General features: G+C 50.3%; 2 protein-coding genes across 12 annotated transcripts; one reads left to right on the top strand and one right to left on the bottom strand.

Moving 5' to 3' along the window:
* Positions 1-1,922: 1,922 nt before the first annotated feature.
* On the top strand, positions 1,923-9,548 carry Neil1 (nei like DNA glycosylase 1). Of its 8 annotated transcripts, XM_048793184.1 has the most exons (12): positions 1,923-2,123; positions 2,383-2,467; positions 2,829-2,892; positions 3,558-4,011; positions 6,885-7,004; positions 7,095-7,158; positions 7,384-7,483; positions 8,031-8,158; positions 8,475-8,502; positions 8,679-8,740; positions 8,933-9,098; positions 9,265-9,548. In XM_048793184.1, the coding sequence occupies exons 4-12, from the start codon at positions 3,578-3,580 to the stop codon at positions 9,333-9,335; spliced, it is 1,173 nt and encodes a 390-aa protein (XP_048649141.1). In that variant the 5' UTR covers positions 1,923-2,123; positions 2,383-2,467; positions 2,829-2,892; positions 3,558-3,577; the 3' UTR covers positions 9,336-9,548. The 8 variants fall into 8 exon arrangements, 6 of the variants coding, with proteins under 6 accessions (XP_048649141.1, XP_048649143.1, XP_015335883.1 ...); XM_048793186.1 differs by lacking the exon at positions 2,383-2,467 and having other exon boundaries at positions 1,995-2,123; XM_015480396.2 differs by lacking the exon at positions 1,923-2,123 and having other exon boundaries at positions 2,204-2,467.
* A 598-nt stretch (positions 9,549-10,146) lies between these two features.
* Positions 10,147-21,333, bottom strand: Man2c1 (mannosidase alpha class 2C member 1). Of its 4 annotated transcripts, XM_015480394.2 has the most exons (26): positions 21,115-21,286; positions 20,715-20,840; positions 20,198-20,321; positions 19,267-19,337; positions 17,780-17,957; positions 17,311-17,500; positions 15,982-16,088; positions 15,709-15,819; positions 15,224-15,316; positions 14,988-15,104; positions 14,718-14,813; positions 14,475-14,620; positions 13,991-14,114; positions 13,544-13,665; positions 13,339-13,424; positions 13,060-13,215; positions 12,757-12,854; positions 12,466-12,560; positions 12,108-12,212; positions 11,864-12,020; positions 11,608-11,751; positions 11,152-11,261; positions 10,971-11,050; positions 10,656-10,804; positions 10,465-10,574; positions 10,147-10,379 (listed from the first exon to the last, which is right to left on the bottom strand). In XM_015480394.2, exons 1-26 carry the CDS (start codon positions 21,210-21,212, stop codon positions 10,253-10,255), a joined length of 3,120 nt encoding a protein of 1,039 aa, XP_015335880.1. In that variant the 5' UTR covers positions 21,213-21,286; the 3' UTR covers positions 10,147-10,252. The 4 variants fall into 4 exon arrangements, with proteins under 4 accessions (XP_015335880.1, XP_048649139.1, XP_048649140.1 ...); XM_048793182.1 differs by lacking the exon at positions 13,991-14,114 and having other exon boundaries at positions 13,544-13,765; positions 21,115-21,333; XM_048793183.1 differs by lacking the exon at positions 11,608-11,751 and having other exon boundaries at positions 21,115-21,327.
* Positions 21,334-23,172: the final 1,839 nt, after the last annotated feature.

The following is a 23,172-nucleotide window of genomic DNA, read 5'->3' as shown; positions in this document are numbered from 1 at the left end:
GTTGCACAACTGTATGCATTTGTCAAAACTCACACTGAAAAGGGAATTGTAGTGTATATAAATTACATCTTAATTGAAACAAATGAGAGAACAAAAAAATCAAAGCACACCATAGGTTGCTTTAGTGATCACAAGGTATGAAACACTTTTCATAATGCTGAAGTCTAGCTGGGTGTGGTGGCACACCACAAGTTGCCTGTAATCCCAGCAACTTGGGAGGATTGTGAATTCAAAGCCAGCCTCTGCAATTTAGTGAAGCCCTAAGTAACTCAGACCCTGTTTATTTATATATATATATATGAATGGAGCTGGAGATGTGGTTCAGTGGTTAAGCACCCCTGGGTTCAATTCCTGGTACCAAACAACAACCAAGAAATGCGGAAGTCTGACTGTCACAGCCTCCCCCATGATCAATTTGATCCTCACTAAAGTGGCATAACCCAGTATTTTGTACATCCTGATGTGATGCAATTTGGAGTATACAGCAGCACCTAAGAGGTAACCCTGAATGTGTATGATCCAGCATTGAGCCTTCATTCCATCATGCAGAAAAAACTCCAGATAGTGGAACAAGTTAATGACACTCTGAGAAACATTCAGAGAAATCCTAAATGAATGTGACTCACATGTCCAAGGAACAACTTGAACTCTCATAAAGGTCAGTATCAAGATTAAAAAAAAAATAATAATAAAAGGAAGGATAAGGGGATGAGGTGGGTAGGATGGGAAAAACAAAACAACTATATATCTGGTCATGGTGTCCCTAAGCAATTTAGCAAGACCCTGTCACAAAAAATAAAAAGGCTGAAGATGTGGCTCAGTGGTTAAGCACCACTGGGTTCAATCCCAGGCAAACCCCTCCCCCGCCAAAAAATAGTGTTTGGGGGACAATTAGGGAGATTTACATGTGAACTAGGTATTAGATGACATTAAAAAGCAGTTATTGGGGCTGGGGATGTGGCTCAACTGGTAGCGCACTCACCTGGCATGCGTGAGGCACTGGGTTCGATTCTCAGCACCACATAAAAAAAAATAAAGATATTGTGTCCACCTAAAACTAAAAAATAAATATTTTTTTTAAAAAGAAGCAGTTATTAACTTTTTTATATGATAAAGGTATTGGCCTTGTAAGGAAATTGCTTTTTAGAGGTGGATGCTGAAGCATTGGGGATGAAATGTCATGATTTGTCTACTTTAAAAGGCTTCTGGCCAATAGAAGTGAATAAATAGATGAGGGGGCAGAGTAATATGATGAAGGGCATGTCATGGGTAGGGGCAGGCACCAGTGCCTGCTACAAAATGCAACTTAGAGAGGCCTCCCAAGGTCCAATAGAGCCCTCTGTCCTCCCCATCTAGCACTACCTCCAGCTACACTGCAGCTACACAGCACTTTTCCAGGTTCTTTCAACCCATCTGGGAGACTTTGCAGGTTCCTTCCTGCCTGGCATACTATCTTCTTCACACTTTTTGTGCCCAAGGCTGTGACAGCCAGACTTTAGCGTTGTGAATCCGACTAGCCTAAATGTCTCTGCAAAGCAACCCTCCCCCACGGGAGTCAGAACTATCCGAAGTGGGTTCAACTTCTGGGCATCTGGTTTTTGTTGCTTCACTGCCCTTTCCGCCCAGCAGGCAGTGACGATGTTTTTGTTTGTGTTATGATGGACAGTGTGTTCAGTGACACTTAAAGCCATCACTGGGTCCCCAGGGCCTACGTTTATGGTGCACCTGTGCATCCCTGCGCACAGCTGCAGGTGGCTTTGCATTGGGACGTCACTGTTTCCTGCTGGGGGTGCTGATTCTGCTCGGGACTAGCGGACCACTTCCCCCAGCTGCACACACCGTTGCAACTCAGGACCCCAGATTTGACCCCATTTCCTGCTGGCGTCGGGCAGAGGGAAGACAGGTTTTTCCTCCATCACCCGGCCAGGTTACTGTCTCTAAGGTTGTCCCACATCCAGGAATCCCCCAGCTTGAGGGGGACCCATCTCAGTCGGTGCGGTCTCCTGAGGAACTACACTTCCCAGCAAGCGCCAGCGGGGCAACCACGACTCCCAGAGTTCCTTTAGGCTCTGGCATTAACCCCTCGGTGACTGCACAGTGCCTGCGATCCGCACTGAGCGCAGGTATTCCGGGAAGCGCGGGTGATGTGGCAGTGCGCCGCGGAGCTGAGGATCCGATGGGATGGGATGGGATTTGGGAACTTGGAGAAGGAAGGAAGCCAGAGTTAGCGGAGGACTGGGTCGCAGCGGGGGCGGGACAGGGGAGGGCCATAGAGTGCCGCCTCTTCGAAAACCTGGAAATCTGAAGGTTTACCAGACCCCGGCGGTGCTGAGGTGGGGGAGGGCGAAGTAAAGGCGTTTGTCCTGGTTAAATGTCCCCCAGCTACCCGACACACACCTTCGCCTCCAATCCCAAAAAGTCCTGGCATCAGACGAAAGTGGCAAAGAGACTGGGCAAAAGTGAAGAAGTAAGTTAAACGTCCCTTGGGACCGAGGCGCCTACCCGGCATCTCCATTTCCCCGGAGGCCAGGGCCGAGAGCTCGGGCAGCTCTTCCTGGAGTCCCCACCTCCCCTTCGGGTGTATGAGAACCTGGCTCCGGCACAGACGTACCATTCCCTCGTCCTGGTCCTGGATCCCTCTCTGATCAGGCGAGCCCGTCGCAGTCCTGGCCGGCTGGTAGCTAACAGCCGTCCCAGTGTGGGTATGCAGCCCCCTGAGTCCCATCCGGCTTGGGCATGTTCCCTCGGTGGGTGCTGGGCAGATGCAGGGCCATCTAAACGGTGGGGTGATGAGTAAGCAGAGCTTACTTTCTGGGTTGCCATGGCAGGTAGAGGCGTGGAGACACGGTGAGATTCTTTCAGACTGTGGAAGGCCGCAAGAAAAAAGACAAGGTAGGGGGGAGGGAGATACTATCTCTGGGGCATTGGAGAGGACTTCCCTTAAGTGTCCCAATGGAAGAGACTGCTGGGAAAAAGGCCTGGAGATGAGAAGAGCAGTGTGCTTGGAGCAAGTGTGTGTGGGGTGTGTGTGGTGGGGGGGGGGCATACGATGCAGGCACCAGCAGGGGTTGGGACCAAATTCTGAAAGCAGCGGAGGAAGCTGGGCCAAGTGGCTCAGGGCTGTTATCCCAGCGGTTTGGAAGGCTGAGGCAGAAGGATCATGAGTTTAAAGCCAGCCTCAGCAATCCGAGGCACTTAGCAACTCAGTGAGACCCTGTCTCTAAATAAAATATAAAATAGGGCTTGGGATATGGCTGAGTGGTTGAGTGCAATCCCTAGTACCAAAGCGGGGTGGGGGAAGCAACCAGCAAATGGAAGGAAGACATTAATGTCCCGCTGCTTCCCCAGCAGAAGACAAGAGTCCTGCTGCTTCCCCCAGCCTGAGCTCCCAGTTCCCTGACTGTCCAGTACTTTGGGGATGGGGCCTTTAGCCAGGCCAGCAGTTTCCTGCCAGTCCCAGATGGCCATGTCACTCAGTCCTTTGTAAATCACAGGTGATAATTCCTACCTCATAAGGTGCCACCTTTCCCAACTTGTGGCCCTCCTTCCCCTTACAGGGCACAGCCACTCCCACAGAATGCCAGAGGGCCCTGAGCTGCATCTGGCCAGTCACTTTGTGAATGAAGCATGCAGAGGGCTGGTGTTTGGTGGGTGTGTGGAGAAGTCTTCTGTCAGCCGCAACCCTGAGGTGCCCTTTGAGAGCAGTGCCTATCATATCTCCGCCTCAGCCCGGGGCAAAGAGCTGCGCCTGACACTGAGTCCCCTGCCTGGGGCCCAGCCCCCACAGGAGCCGCTGGCCCTCATCTTCCGCTTTGGCATGTCTGGCTCCTTCCAGTTGGCACCTGCAGATGCACTGCCACCCCATGCCCATCTGCGCTTTTACACAGCTCCACCTGCTCCGCGGCTGGCTCTGTGCTTCGTGGACATCCGCCGATTTGGCCACTGGGACCCTGGGGGCAAGTGGCAGCCAGGTCGTGGGCCCTGTGTCTTGCTGGAATATGAACAGTTCAGGTAGGACAGCCCCAGGTGTAATGAACAGGCGTAGGTCCAGGCCTGGCTCTGGGTAAGTGCCTTGTTGGCCAACAGGGTGTGGGTCTCAGCCCTCAAAGAGTTCCCTCAGATGTGGTCCAAGACAGTGTCCACGTCCTGTCCCTTAGCTCCCTGAGTCAACGGATATGAAAACCTAAGACAGATGTGTGAGGTGAAGGAAGCCCAGAGGTGGATGGTTGGGCACTGCTCTGAGGACATAGAGCCAGTTACCATTGGAGCTGGAGCTCACGCTCAGAATTCCACTCTGCTCCTTGGTGCTCCTAGGAGGCTAGGAAAGGTAGAGGGTTTTGGCAACACAGTAGAGGTGAAGCTACATAGGTGTTTCAGGGGATGTGAAAGCGACCACCTAATGATAATAGTTTCTAAGTCAGGTTTTATTGCCCTACCACATTCTGCACTGTGTCCTGTGGTCTCCTCTATGACTAACCGTTGCCTATAGGAAAAGTAATAATTCATTTGGGATGTGATTCACCCGTCAAAGATAACATGGTGTCAGCCATGTCCTTCCCTCTAAAGAGGAAATTCTGTATGAGTCTCTGTCTCTGTTTTGTGCGAGGCTTTATTTTAGGTTGGGGTTCAGGAGTGAACAAGAACGTGGCCCCTGCTCCCACGGCCCTAATGTTCCGGTAGGATGAGGGAACCAGGAAATACAAGATGAGTTCAAATAGACACATGCCTCAGGAAAAATCCAACAGGTGAAGGAAGAAAAGAGTGACTCTGAGGGTGGGGGAGTGCCTTGGGAATGACTACTCCAGGAAGGTGATATTTGAGCTAAGGCCTGACAGAACTGAGCCAGCCATGTAACGCTGTGGAGGAAAGCATTCTAACTGGCAAAAATCACCGAGGCAAAGACCTGAAGTGCACTTGGCAAGTTCTCCCTCCTAGAGGGAACTTGTGTCTGCAGTTGTCACTTAGACTTGATCACTGCTGGCACTCCTCACCTTCCTGGGCATGAAACTGGTGCCTTTCCTTCCACTTCCCCTTTCCTAGGGAGTCAGGCCACAGGTTTTCTGCCAGCTGACACTGGAGTTTCTCATGATGAGCATTGAGGCTGTTTTCTTGGTCCTCCTACTGGGGAGCCTGTGGGGATCTAAGCCCCACCCAGCAAGTCTTCCACCCTTACCTTAACCCCAGCATTGCCATGCTTTCCTTGTACCCATCACCCAGTCATTCTTCCTTGATCTTTTTCTTTTTTTTTTTTTTTAATTTATTTCTTACATTCATGACAATAGTGGAGTGCATTACATTCATAATTATCCATTCACAGCACATTTTTTTGTAACTCTGTATATAAAGTATGTTCATGCCAAATTATGCATTATACATGAACTCTTTTTTTTGCATGAAATTCTTTTTTTATATTCATTTTTTAGCTGTAGTTGGACACGATATCTTTATTTTATTTGTTTATTTTATGTGGTGCTGAGGATCGAACCCAGGGCCTCGCAGGTGCTAGGTGAGCGCTTTACCGCTGAGCCACAATCCTAGCCCCACATACAATTCTTAATACACCTTTATACCACTATTTATCATATTTCTGTTTGTATATAAGGTATGTTGACACCAAATTCACATCTTCATACATGTATTTTGTATAATGATGACCGTCTCCTTCTACCATCCTAGCTATTCTCCTTCTCTCTCCCCTTCCCTCCCTTCCATTCCCTATCTAGAGGTAATTTTCCTCCCATGCTCTCTCTCCCTACCCCACTTTGAGTCACCCCCCTTATATCAGAGAAAACATTGGGCATTTCTTTTTTTGGGATTGGCTAACTTCACTTAGCATAATCTGCTCTAATGCCATCCATTTCCCTGCAAATGCCATGATCTTATTCTTTTTTAGTGCTGAGTAATATTCCATTGTGTATAAATGCCACTTTTTTTTTTTATCCATTCATCCATTGAAGGATATCTAGGTTGGCGCCACAGTTTAGCTATTGTGAATTGTGCTGCTATAAACATTGATGTGGCTGTGTCCCTGTAGTATGCTGTTTTTAGGTCCTTTGGGTATAGTCCAATAAGAGGAATAGCTGGGTCAAATGGTGGTTCCATTCCCAGCTTTCCTCTTCCTTGATCTTTTTCCACAAAGAAATAAGATGCATTTCTTCATCATGAATGAGGAGAACCCTGACAGATGGAGGTAGGCTGCTAGGTGCTTAGTAGCCAGGGGTTGCTCTCAAATGCCTTCTGCACATAGCCAGGCAATCTTTAGGGTCCTGAGATGAGTGGAACCAACCAATGTCAAATCCACATATGGTCTCTAACCAACCATGAATCCTAGACAATGTGTTGCAGACTGCAGACATACCTGAGGTTCTGTGATGACCTTGTGCTGAAAATTGTCCCGAGTCATCTAAGGAATTTTGGTGATAAACACACAACCATATATAGATGCATGTCCCTTGAACATATTGCCTTTTATGTTTTTTGTGTGTCTGTCTGTGGTGGTATTGGGGATTTAATCCAGGGGTAATCTACCATACAGCTATATCCCAGTGCTTTTTTATGTTGAGACAGGTTCTAAGTTGCTGAGGCTGCTCTTGAACTTGCAATTCTCCTGCCTCAGCCACTAAGTTGCTGGAATTACAGGTGTGTGCCACTGCGCCTGGCTTGAACACATGCTTTTAATTGGTATTTTTCACCTTTCATAATAAATTTAAATCCATATTGTTCCATTTAATAGATTGGAAAACTTAGGCTCCAGATGCCTACATAGCACTGAGGGGAGCTGGGACACCCAGTCTTCTTGTACTCAGGAACAGGTTCTCTCAGGCCCTTTCCCCTACCCCAGGGGTTTGGGGATGGGTTTTATGCATCAGGCTGTACCCCTCCAGGGAGAATGTGCTACGAAACCTATCAGACAAGGCCTTTGACCGGCCCATCTGCGAGGCCCTCCTGGACCAGAGGTTCTTCAATGGCATTGGCAACTATCTGCGGGCAGAGATCCTGTACCGGTCAGCAGGCAGGCCAAGGGCATGAGGGCTTCAGGGGTAGGTGTGCTGATACTAATGCTTAACATGGTCTCCTCCCCCACACCACTCCAGGCTGAGGATCCCTCCCTTTGAGAAGGCCCGCACTGTGCTAGAGGCCCTGCAGCACCACCGGCCGGTGAGGGTGCCAAGAGGGAGGGGTGATGCATGAGCATGCATGTCAGTACCTTATGTTGGCATAGGTGGCAAGGGCATGGGTATCTCCTGCTTAGCTCAACAATGTGTTTGTGGGGGGAGGAATGAGCTGCCTCAGAGTTTTGGCCAAGCGCAGAGAAGAAGTCTGTTGCCTTCAGAGTGGCCCTGCCCCATGCTGACAGCTAGGTCCTCCTTGCCCCTTCTTCAGAGTCCAGAGATGACCCTGAGCCAGAAGATCAGAGCCAAGCTGCAAAACCCAGACCTGCTGGAACTGTGCCATTCAGTGCCAAAGGAAGTTGTTCAGCTGGGTGAGACCTGGGGAGGCCAAGATGGCCAGTTACCTCTGCTTCGGCATACTGTGTAACCCTGGGGCAGTTCTCTTTGAGACCCGGTTCCTCAACTGGAGGAGGGAGTTCATAAACCTGGTTATGACTAAAAAGACTAAGCCTCCTCTTGGCAAGTGTCTGTTCCCCCAAGCCACCCATGTAATGGACAGGGCAAAGATTCTTAACCCTACTCCAGGGTGGGGAAGCCATGACTCAGAATCACACAATCAAGGTGGGAGGAGAGGGGCTGGGGATGTGGCTCAAGCAGTAGCGTGCTCGCCTGGCATGCGTGCGGCCCGGGTTCGATCCTCAGCACCACATAAAAACAAAGATGTTGTGTCTGCCAAAAACTAATATGTAAATAAAATATTTAAAAAAAAAAAAAAAAGGTGGGAGGAGAGGGAGCTTGGCTCCCTGGCTCAGTCCATCAGCTTGTGCAGCTGAGGTCTGGGCTAAGTTGAACCAGGCTCCCCACTTCTCCTCAACCTGTGTCTGCCCTCTGACCTCCGCTGGTTCCTCTGTCCCATAGGGGGCAAAGGCTACGGGCCGGAGCACGGGGAGGAAGACTTTGCTGCCTTTCGAGCCTGGCTGAGGTGCTATGGCATGCCAGGCATGAGTTCCCTGCGGGATCGGCATGGCCGTACCATCTGGTTCCAGGTTTGGGCTCTATGGCTGGCATAAGGGAAGCCTGTGGGGTGGAAGGCAAAACAGGGCAGGAATTGGGGGTCTTTCCCAGGTGGAGATACCTAGGACCTGTGGAGGCTTCTCAGGGGTCACCGTTCCTGACACCCAGGGTCCTAGCCAGTGGAGCAGTGCAAGAGCAGGACAGCTTTGTTGATATGAACTAAATTTGGGGGAGGTTTTTACTAGGTGGGGAGCTATATTAATCTGAACAGATGTGTTTCACCTCTCCAAGGAAAACTGCTCCTACCCTAACCCAGATTGATTCAGAATTGCCCTTGTACCATTTTAGGGTGATCCTGGACCTCTGGCACCCAAAGGTAAGCAACTCCTCATGTAATAGGCTAATAGAGCTATAAAGAACTTGCTTGCAAGGGCTCTAGCACCTTTCCTCATCCCATCCCTCTCAAACCCCTGGAGTAATCCCACAGAGTGGGAGTCTAGAGAAAGGGGCTGAGGCCATAGGATCCTCCAGCTCCAGTCTCATGTCCTGCAGGGGGCAAATCCCGAAAAAAGAAATCCCAGGAAACACAGCTTCGGCCCAAGGAAAAATTGGAGGTATGGTTGCCAGCTCCTCCTTCTTCCCCTGCACTCTCTACTGCCCTGGCCATGCCTCTCAGGCCAGGCTCTGGCCATATAGGCTCTGGATGAAGTTGGGTGGGTTGGGGTCAATGGTGAATCCCAACTAACCTCAGAACTGCTCTGAGGAAAGCCCGCCATGGATTCTCAGGGACACGTGTCTCTGCCTAGGACCTTCCACCTCCAAACAAGGCCCCTTCCAGAACACCAAGGGCTAGGAGACACCTTCCCAAGAAGACTGCAATACAGCAGCCTGAGGGGACCAGCCTCCAACAGGACTTGAAAGCTCCCACAGTCCCTGAGAAAGGGAGGAGGAAGGGGAAACAGGCAACCACAGGTGGACTTTCTTCAGCATCCTCTGGGGAGGGAAGGGGGCCCCTAGAAAGTGTCTCTTCAGGATCCAATGGGATGGCAATGCAGGACTATGCAAACAGAGATGGACGCCACTGGGACCAGCCTGGCCTGCAGGTCTGAGCCAACTGTTTCATCTGTTCTCCCCGCAGAGCACCTTGGACCCTGGAAAAATAAGGCTGACAATCCATCTAAGGGATCTGGGAGAACCTCAGCCTCTTAGCAAGAGACTTGTGTTGCTTGTATCACCCTTTCCTTGCCAATAATCTGGAGGCCCATCTGAATTCCCTAAGTATTTGAAGGGCTTTATGCCCCAAGCCTGTGGCTGTTCCCTACACAACTGATATTTTTCATTGTACCTCACCTTCCACATTTAAATTTTTTTTTTTTTTTAGTTGTAGATGGACACAAATAAATACATTATTATTTTTTTAAATGTGGTGCCCCACATATGCTTGCTAGGCAAGTGCTCTACCACTGAGCAACAATCCTGGCCCCACCTTCCACATTTTTTAAAGCCCATGTGAGAAATGCATTTTTAAACTAAATTAATAAAACTGAATTTCTTGGCACTTCTTGGGCTTGCTACAGAAGTTCTGAGATGGCCAGGTTGGAAGGACCTGCTACTTCACCCTGAGACAGGGCAAAATGAGCTCCCATCCCAGCCCTCGAGATTAGCTATCAGAAGACACGGCCAGTCACTTGGCAAAAGTGTGGAGACTCTGGCTTCAGATAGCCCAGGCTCTATAGCTCTTCTAGTCTAAAGTTCTTCAGGGTCTCTGGCTATTTCACCAGCCTGACCTGGGCTACTCACAGCTTCTCTGCCCACTGGCACAGGGGAAGAGCTTTTTATCTCAGGATCTCTTGGCATATTGTCACCCAAGGTCCCCAATCTCTCTCTCAGGGGCTGCAGCCCAGACCCTGCACACAAAGGTCCCCTTTGATATTGTCTCTGCTTCTATATACCTGGGAAGAAGCCATCCCCTTAAGCTTGAGGATGAATTCTTGGGAGTCAGGAGGAATTATCAGCAGGGTTACTGATCCAAGGATTTATTATATAAGAAGTGGCTGATCCTTGTTTCAGGTTTGGGGGGCAGAAATGAGGACTTCCCAAAACTTTCCATAAACAAAACACCATCCTCAGTTTGGTGGAGGCTGAAGCACAAGTAACAAGGACCTCACTTGGAAGGGAGAAAAGGTGAGCTTTAGTCGGGCATCTTGAAGGGGCAGGTGGCCAGCAGGGTCTCGCCTCTCAAGGAAGTCACAGCTGGAGAACAGAAAGGGCCTGTGAGGACCTGGAGCAGGTAGGACTTCCACCTCCACTTCCATCCCCACCTTGCTGCTTTGCTTACAGGACAGCTTCCTGAACTGGCAGTGATGTGTGCAGCCAGCAGTCCACATGGCTGCCATGGGCCTCGTACAGCCTCAGGACCAGTGTGTGGCTCTGGGAGCTGGTCTCAGTCTGGGGAGGGAGGCAGGTGGTAGGAGAGGTTGAGGGTGTGCCCAGTCAGGAACCCCACCCCCAGACCATGCTGCTCCTTGCCTGCTTGACAGTCTCCAATACGACTGCTGGTGATGATAGGGAAAAGGCACTCCAGGTGGCAGCAGGAGCAGGGCCTGGTGCCGGAAGTGCCAATAAGGGGAAGTTGAGGTTGTAGGCAGCAGGTATAACACCAGCATCCTGGAAGGAGCCTGGGACATGACCAGAAAGAGAGGCATGGTGGAAAACGGGCTCCCCCCATGCCTCCAGAGGGTGCTGGGGGCCAGGCCCCAGGGTTTAACCCAATGACTGCTGCAAGCGCAGGAAGGGCAGAGGTGTCTAGGGCCCAAGGAGAACCCCAGTATCCCCAGAACTCACCCTTGTGAGGCATCAGTGCGTAGGTGAACTCATGGCGCCCCATGTCAGCAGTGGTGTCTGGGGCCTTAGGTGCCCGCAAGCTGGGGTGGGAAAATATGGACCCAGCTAGAGCTGCTGGAGTTCCATCCTGGGAAGGCCCACACCCCATGCCAGTCTTTGGTGTGGTAGGCACCCCACTCACAGTGAAAGGCTGAGGACACTGCCTTGTACTGATGCGCCATACTTGCTGTCATTGAGCAGAGCCAGCCCAAAGCCGTGCTCTGACAGATCCATCCAGCGGTGGGCCCACACCTGAAAGGCAGATTCACTTGGTAGCCCCATTCCCTTCTTTGTGCGCTAGTCTTCAGAGCTTCTGTCACTTGGGTGACAGCAAGCTTTGGAACCCATGATTGAATTCTAGCTCCCACTCAAGGAGACCCCGGGCATACCACCCAACCTGCCTCAACCTCTGTTTCCTCCTCTGTGAAGTGGGAATAAATGGTCATGAGTATCAAACTAAATTTAAAGCATTAGCACAATGCCCGACACATTAGGAGGCAGAAAATATTGGCCATCTTCCTCGTCCTCTCCTATACCACACAACTAGTCTCCTCAGAGGATCAAAGCCCCTCCTTTTCCCTCCTTCCCCATTTCGGACCTCAAATCGAGCCCAGTCCCAAGAAGTGTTGTAGTGGGTGGGCCGCTGCAGGTGCCCAAACTGGATCTCATAGGTAGCCTGGGGGCTCCGCACTCGGGCAGGGAACTCCACCTTTAGAAACTTGTGGGCCTCATTCCAATGTACCTAGGAGTAGGGGAGAGAAAGGAACAGGGAAGGGAGGGACACACATTGGTTGGGGTTGGCCCCCCCTTACCAGTTACACTTGGGAAAGATAGGCACACCCTGCCCCTGCTACCTCGGTGTGGAAGCGGACATAGGGGCAGCCAACATCCAGGACAACCTCCTGGCTAAGCCGACTATTGGGGCTGATCTGTAGCAGGAACCAGGCACTGCCCCGAAGGCCACCCTCACTGCCAACTGCCAGGGTCCCTGGTTGGCCTAGGACAGGTTTCCTGTGGGATGAGATGGGAGGCACTAAGCTAGGGCAGCCAGTATCTCCCCAGCTCCCCACATTGTCTCTAGTCCTGCCCGGCTTATACCGTGTCTCTAGGTGGTAGTCCATGACATCCCATGCATCCCAGTACAAGGGGACATCATCAAACAGCACAAACTGGTTCCCAAGAGCACCCTCAGCAATGGCCTCCCTGGAAGGACATGGGGATTGGTGTTTTACAACTCTATGACCTTGCTTTCTCCAGTTGCACTTGGTGGGGTAGGAGCAGGTAAGGAGACCCAGGGGTCAGGGACTCCTAGCCTGGCTGATGCTATTCTTTGTGTGGGTCCCAACCCAGAGACACTGGTGGACTGCTATGGGTAGTGTTGTGGCCAAGGGACAAAAAGAACAGGGTCTGGGATCCACTTGCCAGGCACAAGGAAAGGACAGTGAGGAGTTGGCACCTGCCAGAGGCCACCAGGACCAGAGATGTCAGGCGGCCAGTTGGATCCAGGCTCACTCGGATGATGCCATTGTCCAGAGTCACGGAACCATCAGTCTTGAGTGGGAGGGGGCCTTGAGGCTGTGTCTATAAAGGCTTCCTACAACCAACAGCTGCCCCAGCTCCACCCCAGCCCTGCTGGGGCTGTGTACTGCTCCACCCCCTTGTTCCAGGATAGGGAACTCAGAACACCCAAGTCATTAGGCAGTATCCCAGGCCAGCTCCTACCCCACCAAGAACCACCAGGACTCACCTCTTGTACCACAAACACAGGCTGCTGGGGCAGCAAGGGCTGCGGTAAGGTCGGGGTGGGAGCAGAAGCATAGCCCATGCTGGGCACTGTCACCAGGGCTGGGAATGAGGCCTGGGTATCAGTGCAGCCTCCCTAACCTTCCACAAACCTTGCTCAGGTAGGGGTCGGGGTAATGAAGGATGTGGCTACTACTCCCCAGCCTGACACACTCCAAGGCAGAGATCCCCAGGGGAGGGTCCCTGCCTTGATCTGTCTGGCCTTGGTCTCTTCTGACACAGTAGCAGTCCACCTCTCAGCTCATACCTAGACAGTGGGCCCCTCCAGGCTTGGGCAAGGACAACACTTCGGTGCGCTTCCAGGGCAGTGTGTTGACAATGAGGAGGCCCTCGGGACCTGGCTCCCCAGCACACAGGGCTGCAGCTGCAGCACTGAGCAGCGTATTGCCATGGGAACGGATATCTGAGGAGAGACTGGCTGGTCATAGGGGGAGGGGCAGTGCATCTGAGATGACCTGAGTGTCCTCAAAGGACACTGTGCTCAGACCTGGGTTGGAGAGAGTAGCAGGACTGTTGTCAGCCTCACCTTCATAGTGGCTCATGGCATCCTCTGCCACCAACTGGATGCAGCTTCCAGTGACCACATCATGGAACTGGTTCAGAAGTAAGAGCCTGCAGGGGCCCAGGGTAGGGAGGGGAAAGGCTGGAGAAGGGGAAGTTAGGAGGGGCAGCCTTAGAGATGTCTGTGGTGAGAGGTCAGGTAGGCACTGGTGGGTAGATGCTAGGCTGACCTCCAGAGGTGCTGTAGCTGTGCTGCTGGGTATAGGAACTGGGCACTGCGGGCCAGGGCTAGGCTGCTGAGCAACTCCACATCATGTAGGATCCGTTCACATTCTCGGTTCCCCTTCTTGATCTGTGCCCAGGTGGAGGGATCAGTCTGGAATCTGCTCAAGCATCCCAGGACACCTTCCAAAGCCCTTCCTTGCTCAGAACTCCTGATGGCTCCCCAGGGACTGCCAGATAAGGCCTCATGTGGGCAACCTGCCCTAAGTGCTCTCCTCTGCTCCCCTCCACCCAAACCTTCCTCTTCTACAGAGATTGTCCTGCCTCCTGCAAGCTTTCCTGAAGACCAAGTTCTTATACTTCTCGCCTCCAAGCCTCTTGTTGGAACAGGGGCTCTGTCCCTTCCCTCCCTTGCCCTCTGCAGACCTATGGCAGACCAGCAGCCTGACCCTGACCTGGGCATGCGTGGTGTAAGTGCCGTTGTGCAGCTCCAGGAAGAGCTCCCCGACCCATGTGCACAGCTGTTCTGAGTCACTCTCCAGTGCCTTGAAGAGCTGCCCTGGAGAAGACAGCTGCACCCTGAGGGAGACCACAAGCTTGGGCCTCCCTGCCAGGGGCCACAAAGCTCAGCCTTCCTCTACTCCAAGAGATAAAGAGTCAAGCCCCGACAGGGAAGCCATTCTAGAAAGCCTCCCTGCCCATACAGTACTGGACTGGATACCTGGGAGAGTTGCATACTGTGGTGGGTTTGAATTCCTTCCCACCCTCAGCATTTCTCCTCCCTATTTCCAAGTAGGAGCTGGGGAAGGGGGCAGGATTAGAGCAGGATAAGGTCTGTCCAGTGGCGGGGGGGCATGTATGAGCAGAAGAAAGGCAACAGGTAAGGGGTAAGAGTAGGGCTTCGTGACAGCCAAGGGCTACTAACGGCCCAGGCCTGACCTGGGCAGTCCGTCAGTATTGCCCAGCCTCTTCAAGCGGTCCAGCATGGTCTGAGTGGGGCCACCACCCCCATCCCCAAAGCCGAAGAGGAAGGCACTGTGGTTGGTCCGCCCTTTGTCCCGATTGTTGGTCACAGTCTTCAGCACCTGGAGAGGTGGGAGAAGGTCAATGTGGGTCAGCCTAGGATGGGATAGCCAGAATTCTCCAATGCATCCCCCACCCAGTCAATAGGTATCTGCTCACCTCCTCCACACTGCCCTGCATTCCATATGAGTCACCAGGTGGGAAGTGAACCAGCACACGGGAGCCATCCAGTCCCTCCCAGAAAAAGCTATGGTGCTGCCAGCAGGGAGACAGAAGCACAGGAGAGTCCAGAGTCAGGGCTGAGGCAGAGTGGGCCTTCCACACCAGCTCCTCTGCCTGCTGTACCATCCTGGTAGAGGTCGTGGTGAAGAGAAAGGACCAGTTAGGATCCAGGCCCATTGTGACCCTGGCCCCCTGAGGCTTGCTCACCGGGAAGGAGTTCACTAAGTTCCAGCTCAGTTTCTGTGTCAGGAAGCGTGTGATGCCACAGCCGCGCATGATCTGGGGGAGCTGCGCCGAGTACCCGAATGTGTCTGGCAGCCAGAACTATAGGGAGAGAGCTTCTGGAGCTCCAGGTGGAGCTGTCCCCACCTTCAGCTCCTCAGCACTCTAGGCCAACCCTCACCCTACCCAAGCACAGCCTGGAGAAGTAGCTCCCCATTTACCTCAGAGCACATCTTCCCAAACTCCTGCAGGAAGAAGTTCTGGCCCTGTAGGAACTGCCTCACCATGGCTTCTCCACTGGGAAGGTTCCCATCCTGGCAGTGAGGGGAGAGACAGGCAGCTGAGATTAGTACTAGATAGGAAACAGGCAGGAGTTCAGGCCAACCCACCCACTGTAGAGAAGCCAGGGTTGCTCCAACACAATTCTACAGCCAGGCCCCAGGAAGCGTTGATCTCTTTGCTTCAGGCCCAACTGTCCAACTTCAGGGTGCTGCTGGGAACGGGCCATGCAGATAGCCTGCCCCCTGCTGAAGACCCAACTCCTCTGCAAGTCCCAGATCTTGGGATTCTAGGGACTAATAAGCCCTGCAATAATAAGCCCTTCATGACTTGCAGAAGTCACCAGCACAGCCAAGGGATCCTGGGCCATCTGAGGGAAGGCCATGGCCAAATGTAAGAAAGCTGAGGGACTGTTGAATGTACTTACCATTTCCACCCAGGTGCCCCCCACAGGCACAAACTGCCCTCGGCAGGCAAATTCCTGGAGCTGGGCATATAGGCCAGGATAGCGGTTCTTTACCCAGTCTAGCTGCTGAGCCTGTAGGGCAAATGGGGTGGAAGCTGGGCCAGGAATCAAAATGACTCTACCTAGAGTCAAGAATCTAGAGCTCTATGGTGGGTGAGAGTGAGGAGCAACTCTCAGGCTTGAAAACACTCAAGAGCCAAGAGAGCTAAAGGGTTCATGCAGTTGCCCTCTGACCTGGGAGCAGGCAAAGATGAATTCAGCATTCTGTTCCATAAGCCGCAAAGCTGTCACCCAGCTCCGGGCACACTTCCGTACAGTTTCCTTGAAGGGCCAAAGCCAGGCTACAGAGGAGAGGAGTAAGGGCAGAGGAGTGGCAAAGTCCCTGGCTCCTCACAGATTTCTGGTCCCTCACCTGCCCCAGCACTTCAACTAGGCCCAACCTGGGCCTACAAATGGCTATCCTAGCTTTCCTCCCCTCCAGGCCCTTTACCCTGCAAAGCCCTGTGGTGCTTCCGGGGGGATAGGAGATAAATTTTTGCAGATTAGGAAACAGAGGCCCCAGGCTGTAGAATAGCCTCAGACTGAGGCTCAGATACCCCAGAAGGACCCACTAAGAGGGAATAGGGATTAGCCTGGCCCTGTACATCTGATAGATACACTGAAACAAGGGCACAGCACCCACGATTAACCTGTCTGGGAAGACACTACAGCCTCTCCAGACCTCTAGGCCTTAGCTCCTACCCTTTCAGCCCAGAATCCCTTCATGCTATCTATCTTATACCGTTGCACCGTAGAAAGAGACCTTGTTCTGTGATTCAGATACCATGGGGAACAAATACCATCAGCTCAACTCCTGATCCTCCTTGGAAACCTCACCCTATACTTGGGCCACCTCAATTAATTTCATATTACTCCTCTCTTGAGGACGTGGGCACCCTAGTCAAATTTCCTTGTTCTTGCCAGGCGCGGTGGTGCATACCTGTAATCCCAGTGGTTTAGGAGGCTGAGGCAGGAGACTCTCAAGTTCAAAGCCAGCCTCAGCAACTTAGTGAGGCCCCAAGCAACTCAGCAAGACCCTGTCTCTAGATAAAATACTAAAAAAGGACTGGGGATGTAGCTTAAGTTTAAGCACCCGTGGGTTCAATCCCCAGAACCCAAACAAACAAAAACGTCCTCATTCTCACTCAAGTGAAATGTCACCTTGTCCAGGGAGCCTCTCTGAATCCCCCAACTCACTTGGGCTTAAGTATCTCTTCTGACTCTCCAGTCTCCCACAGGTCTTCCCTTCACTGTGCTTGCTGGCCTACTCTGTGATCATCAGCCTTTGAAATGCCACCCTTGGTGTCTGGCAAGTGGCCTCATGATGCACCAGATTTTGTTGAGAGAATAAATAAACCTCAGCTAGCATAGCACAGTTCAGTGCCTCTGCCCCCTTTTACAGATAGGGAAATCTAAACTCCAAGGGCAAGAAATTGCTGAGAATCACATTGTACTTCCAGGGCATAGCCAGAGCTTGAAAGGTACTCCTTCCTTCCCAGCCAACCCAGCCAGCTAACACCCTACCTGTATCAATGTGGCAGTGCCCCATGGCATGGATGGTATGTTGGCTTTCACCTCCACACTGGCCAAAGAACCTGGAGGCCAGGGCCTGGGCCACTGGGTAGGTCTCAGGCTGGGCAGGGTCACACACGTTCACCATCTGGTTGGCTGTGTACAGGGCCTGGAAGCTGCGCTGGTTGTCCTCCCCAAGGCCCTGAAACAGGTATCTGCCCTTAATCCCCCTCTGGAGCACAACTCTAGAACTAGGCCCCAGATGACCTCCCAAGTATCCCAGTAAGACCCCATCACCACCTCAAATCTCTGCTCCTCTTAGGGGTCCCATTCAGCACCATCTCTTTACATAAGGAAACCCTCTTCCTACTCTGGATTCCCAGAGTCCCAACAATCTGAACCCCAAATCAAAAACCAAAAAAACCCAACTTATCTGGAGCATGGATCTAGAGGACAATAGGGGAAATAGGGGTGTCAGTACCTTAGCAATGCCCAGTAGCAGCTCCAGATCCACTAGGAGCTTGTGGACATCCTGGTGGAATACAGCCAGCTCAGCTCGGCTCAGTCGGAATGTCTTCTCAAGGTCAGGGGCTGCAATCATGCTTCCCTTCCCAGCCCCCAGGAGGCCGTTGCAGGCTACTTCCACATAGAGGGTCAGGCTATAAACATAGGGCAGCAGCCTCAGGCCAAGAGATTGACAGAGGATGCTAGGAGCATAGGGAGGGACACATGGGAGGTATTCAACTGACCCCTCCCCATTCACCTCCAGGACCCACCACCCAGAAGATTCCATGTTGTATCAGGTGTGTGTGCAGGAGGATCATGGTAGAAACACCAGGTGAAATCCATTTCCTAAGTGTTCTGCCTTGGCCAGGGAGAATAGTGGCCAAGCTTAGAATCAAGTGAATTACACTGCTTTCTAGCTTCATATTTTCAAAGCTGCCTGCACAAGGAATGTCTGTCTCAGAATCCTCTTTGTATAATAAAGTCATGCTTGGATCTCTCAGGGCTGAGTGTTCATACCAAGCCAACATGGGGTGGCCATTCCTGGGTATGCCATCTCAGCTGTGAAACTGTTCTACTTAACCTTTAGAGAGCAAACTTGGCTTTCTGACTCTCCTCCTACCCCTACCTGGTCTAGCAGATTACCTATTGAGTTTCCAGTATTTTCTTTCAGAACCCTCATTGGTTTTGTAATTATGAGTATTTCTATTTCCTTTTGCTGTTGAGGACATTATTTTTGTAGTATTGGGGATTGAACCCAAGGACATTTTACTACTGAGTCACATCCCCATACATGTATGTATGTATGTATGTATGTATGTTTTGAGACAGTGTCCCATTACATTGTCCAGACTGGCTTTGAACTTACAATCCTCCTGCCTCAGCCTCCTGAGTAACTAGGATTATAGGCATGCACTACAATGCCTGGTGAGAACTAGGTTATTCATCACCATATTCCCAGTGTTTGGAACTATTTGAAACAGTTTCAATAAACATAAAATACAATAATGTATAAGAAGCCTTTCAGATGGTATCATAAAATCCTACATTATGATATGAAATGTTAAAAGTCAGGATGCAAAGTATCAAAGCAGGGCTGGGGGTATGGCTCAGTGGTAGAGGCTTGCCTAGTATGCATAAGGCCCTGGGTTCAATCCCCAGCACTGCAATAAAAAAACAAACAAGTAAAAATTTAGAAGCAATATAATCTTAACTGTAACTTTTCTTCTTTTTTTTTTAATTGAAATACTGAGAATATGAAAGCTGAGATGTTAATAATGGTCATCTCTAGGTGATAAGACAATGGAAATTAATTTCTTCGTGCTTTTCTGTATTTAGCACAAGAAAAAATCATGTTTTCTGAAAACAAACTATGTAAGATGGATGTATTAGAGGTAGGGGTGCTTTTGAGGTTACTTGGGCCCCAGCTCCTCCTAGATCAACAGGGCACAGGGACTCACTCACCTTCGGGGGTCTCCTTCTCCCAGCTTGTCAGTCAGGACATAACTGGTTTTCTCACCCTCTTTGGTCAACCCCTGGTAGGGAGGGGAGAAGAGAGGGCCTGAGGACTTTGGACAGTTCAAGTGAAATATAAGTTGAGGGAGGCCAAGTTCCTTCAAGTGGTCCTTAGCTCCTCTCTTCAAATTAAGGCCAAGATTGACAAATTAGGGACCCCTGGTAGTAGGTGCCTCACTCTCTAGGGCAGCCAGCACCATGACCCCCAAAGAGCACCTTTTATTAGCAATAAAGCCCATGGTCTTGAGTCCTGGGCAGGGGTTAGGAGGCCTGTGCACACCTTGAATAAATATCAGAAGGTAAACTCCATGAAGTTAGGGACAGGTTTGCTTTGTTCTCTGTGTCCCTAGTACTCAGCAGACAGTGCACCAGGAGACATCTGTCAAGCCAGTGAAGGAGGGAAGGGCTCTGTCTTCTTTTAGGTCAGGAAGAACAACAGTCCTAAACCCAGATCCAGAGTCCAAGCCAATTTGGAATGGAAGTTGTGTGAACCAGTGAGCAAACCTCTATGTATCTTCTTCTTAATGGACATAAAGACCTGTCACATAGGATTACGAAGACTAAACCTGATATAAAACTTTACAGAGTTATATCTAGGGAATGAGATGGGGGAGTAGAAGAAACCTATTACTTCAGGGGAAAATTACATAACTGTCTTATTTTATACTATCTAGAACAGTTGAAAATTCCTCCATATGCACGTATTACATATGATAAACACTAGTTTGCTATAAACTACGGACCCACCATAGTGGTATCCAAGCAGTTACTTCCCCAGTCTTGAAATCCTGAGACCAGTCGCAGGCAAAACCGTAACTCTTGTTCCTTCAAGACAGAGCTGAAATGTGGTCACACCTGGCTCTAGGGCAGAGACCCTCACCTGGACAGGTTCCCCATCACGCCAGACCAGGCCTTCTCCATCACTTTCCCAGCAAAGGTGAACTTCCTGGCCCACCCATGCCTCTGGGATGTTCAGCTCCACCCTGAACCAGCAGGTCCACCATCTGCAAGAGAGTCATTTTGATGGGCCTAGGACTGAAGTCCTGTCTGTCCTCATACTTCCTTGGATTATGTGTCAGCAGGGGTTTGATACTTCCTCCAAGTATCTGAAGCATCACAAGGTACTCAGCTCTGGGCCCCAAGAAAGTAGGAACCAGTGAACAGCAAAGTGAGGAAAAGAGGCAGAGGAATCAGGGGTCCTGATCAGGAAAATAAGGGATGTCCAGAGAGCATGAAAACTCTTCCATAAAGACTCTGAGGGACCAGGGAGCTGTTTCCAGCAGAGAGCGCTGCTCTGTCCCCAGCAGCTGTCTAGGGCAGAGGATAGACAATGAAGGGCTCTGCCTCAAGGTGGTGAGCAAGCCTGGAAAGGCTTCCGTAGGCTGGGCATTACGCACGTGGGTCCGAAGGTGTCGCCGACATGTGCGGGGCTGAAGTCCTGTTGGACTGCCTCCTGGTAGGCAAGCCTCTCCGGCGTCAGGAAGCTGGAGAGTGAGGCTACAGGGCAGCTATCCCCGAAGAGCCTAAGCGGGAGGGGACGGTGGGCGCGCGCTTGAGGCCACCCCCTTTCTGCCCGTGAGCCAGCCAGCAGGTGAGGGGAACAAGCTTTCCCCCAGCTCACCGCCGTGAGAACTGCCCCGCAGCACATCCCATCCTCTACCCATCTCCTGTTGAGTCCCGCCCTGTCCAATGCAAGCACTCAGTCCCGCGACCCAGCTGGCTACAGCCTGTTTTCTCCTGGAAGGTAAGGCTGAAGCACTAGGGTGCAATCGGCCAACTCCTCGCAAGGGGCCACACCTGCCACGGAGGTTACAGTCAGTAAAGTAGACAGGCGACACGAATTTTTCCACCCGCTCCAGCGTGGTGCGCCAGTGCTTCAGGGCTGGCGCCGCCATGATGCGCCCTCCTCCTCTCCCCGGAAGGTTCTGGGTGTTGCCTGCACGGTCCACAGCCTGGAACTAAAGGTTCCGGCATCTGACAGGCGCCTTCCGGCCCGGGCAGCTTTTCTTGGAACACCGGCGGCTTTGAGGGGCCCAGCCACTGTCTGAACTTCGGGTTAGAAGCTAAGCTTTTGAAGCTCTCTAGTCTCCTCTGAGATAGCAGGCCTCAGAGTAAATCCCTAAATAAAATGGTAAGCTTGGCAAAAGCTCTATAAGGATCTTGAGACAGACTTACAACTTATTCATTTAGCACGACAGGCGGGAGCCTTGGCTGCTACAAACCCACGGCTGTGAAGCAGCAATCTTTTAATTCCTTTGCTTTCTATTTCCAACACCAATTCTGGTTTAGGTATCCTGGCTAACAGGTAAAGTGTTCTGTTTAACCTGGAAAGTCGCCCAGATGGGTTTTTAGTGATCAGTTGTCAGAATGTTAAATAATAGGAAGAGATCTGCACCACAATAAGCCTCTCTTCCATGCTTTATATTATCTACATGAATCTCAACCACTAACTCTTGTTCACCACTAGAAATGAAAATTTTTTATTTGAGATTGCAGATCAGAGTCAGAGTATTGGGGATCCCAATAATGTATTTCACCATACAGGACTGCAGAGTCCATGGAAGCCATAATGCCAGAAATAATTTCATTCTCATCATCCCTACTGTATTAGAGCAACTAGTATGCTTCCTTCTTCCCCCTTCTGGGTTTGCTAGAATCTTGTCTACAAAAGTATTCAGAAGGTAAAATATATACACATTAGCCCTGATATTTTAGTGGAAATACTGACCAAGTTGACAACAGTTCAAAAGCAAGTCACGTATAAATGTGACCAAATTCAGAATGTCAAATGTGATTAGGTGCTTAGGACAATACTGTGTAGAGGCAGCAACACCTGTGGCTGACGGGGTCAGGCTAATTTTCCCCCATAGCCCCAAGTCATCATGATCTTTCTTGAGGGGGAGCACAAGGCAATGGGTGAATTATTGCTGAGAAAACCTCAAGTTTTTTTTGTCCCACTTAGTACTTATCACTTTTTCCCCCAAGTCAGGATCTGTTCCAGCTTTGACCTAGAACCTCCTACTCCCACAGGGCTCTTTTTGCCATTCATCTGTTGTCACCCTGTAACACAAAGCCTAAAAACAAAGATATACCTTGTGTTTTGAAAATCACAAACTTTTTCTTTGTGTTGGTGTTGGGGATTTTTAATTAAAAAGTGAACAAAAAAATACACAAAACACTCTTGATTACAACTGTGACAATAGTATGATTAGGGTGATGGTTGCTGGGAAAAAAAAAAACCACCAGATGACTGAGGGCTAGTTAGTCTTTGTTCAGAAAATCCAGGTTATTCACATATAAAATTCCTTATCATTCATGTTTAAATGTATGCCAATTAAATTTTATGTGATTAAAAAAATCTGTCTATCTCCCACTTGGAGTTGCTAAGGAAATTTATCAAATTCTCTCCCTCCCAAGCCCACTTGTACCTCATACCTTATACATACTTCTTTCAAATACTGGTTTGGTATTTTAAGTTGTTCACTCTCATTCCCAATAAGGAGAAGATTAAAAAAAAAAAAAATAGTTGTAAATACAAGCTACATAGCTTAACAAACACCCAATACAAAAAAGTATTTCAAGAGAGAAATACATGTACTAAAAGATTGAAGTATTCTATTTTTAAATTTTGGGGTATTTTGATTTGGGAGGAGTGCAAGTGACTATTGACTACTTAAAGCAAAATTCTGTTTGTACCCTGAAAAAGGAACTAAAGCCAGAATCACTGCTTCACAGCAGTTCTCTGGTGAGGATAAGGGACTTGGGTTGAAAATTTATTCCTTAAGTAAGAACCAAGCTTTATTTATGTACAAAAAAAAAAAAAAAAAAAAAAAAAAAAAAAAAAAAAAAAAAAAA

This window comes from Marmota marmota, unplaced genomic scaffold (genome assembly GCF_001458135.2).
Source record: "Marmota marmota marmota unplaced genomic scaffold, marMar, whole genome shotgun sequence".
In the NCBI taxonomy this organism is placed as follows: domain Eukaryota; kingdom Metazoa; phylum Chordata; class Mammalia; order Rodentia; family Sciuridae; genus Marmota; species Marmota marmota.
Note: the sequence above shows the minus strand (reverse complement) of the source record. Positions and strands in the feature narration are given on the sequence as shown.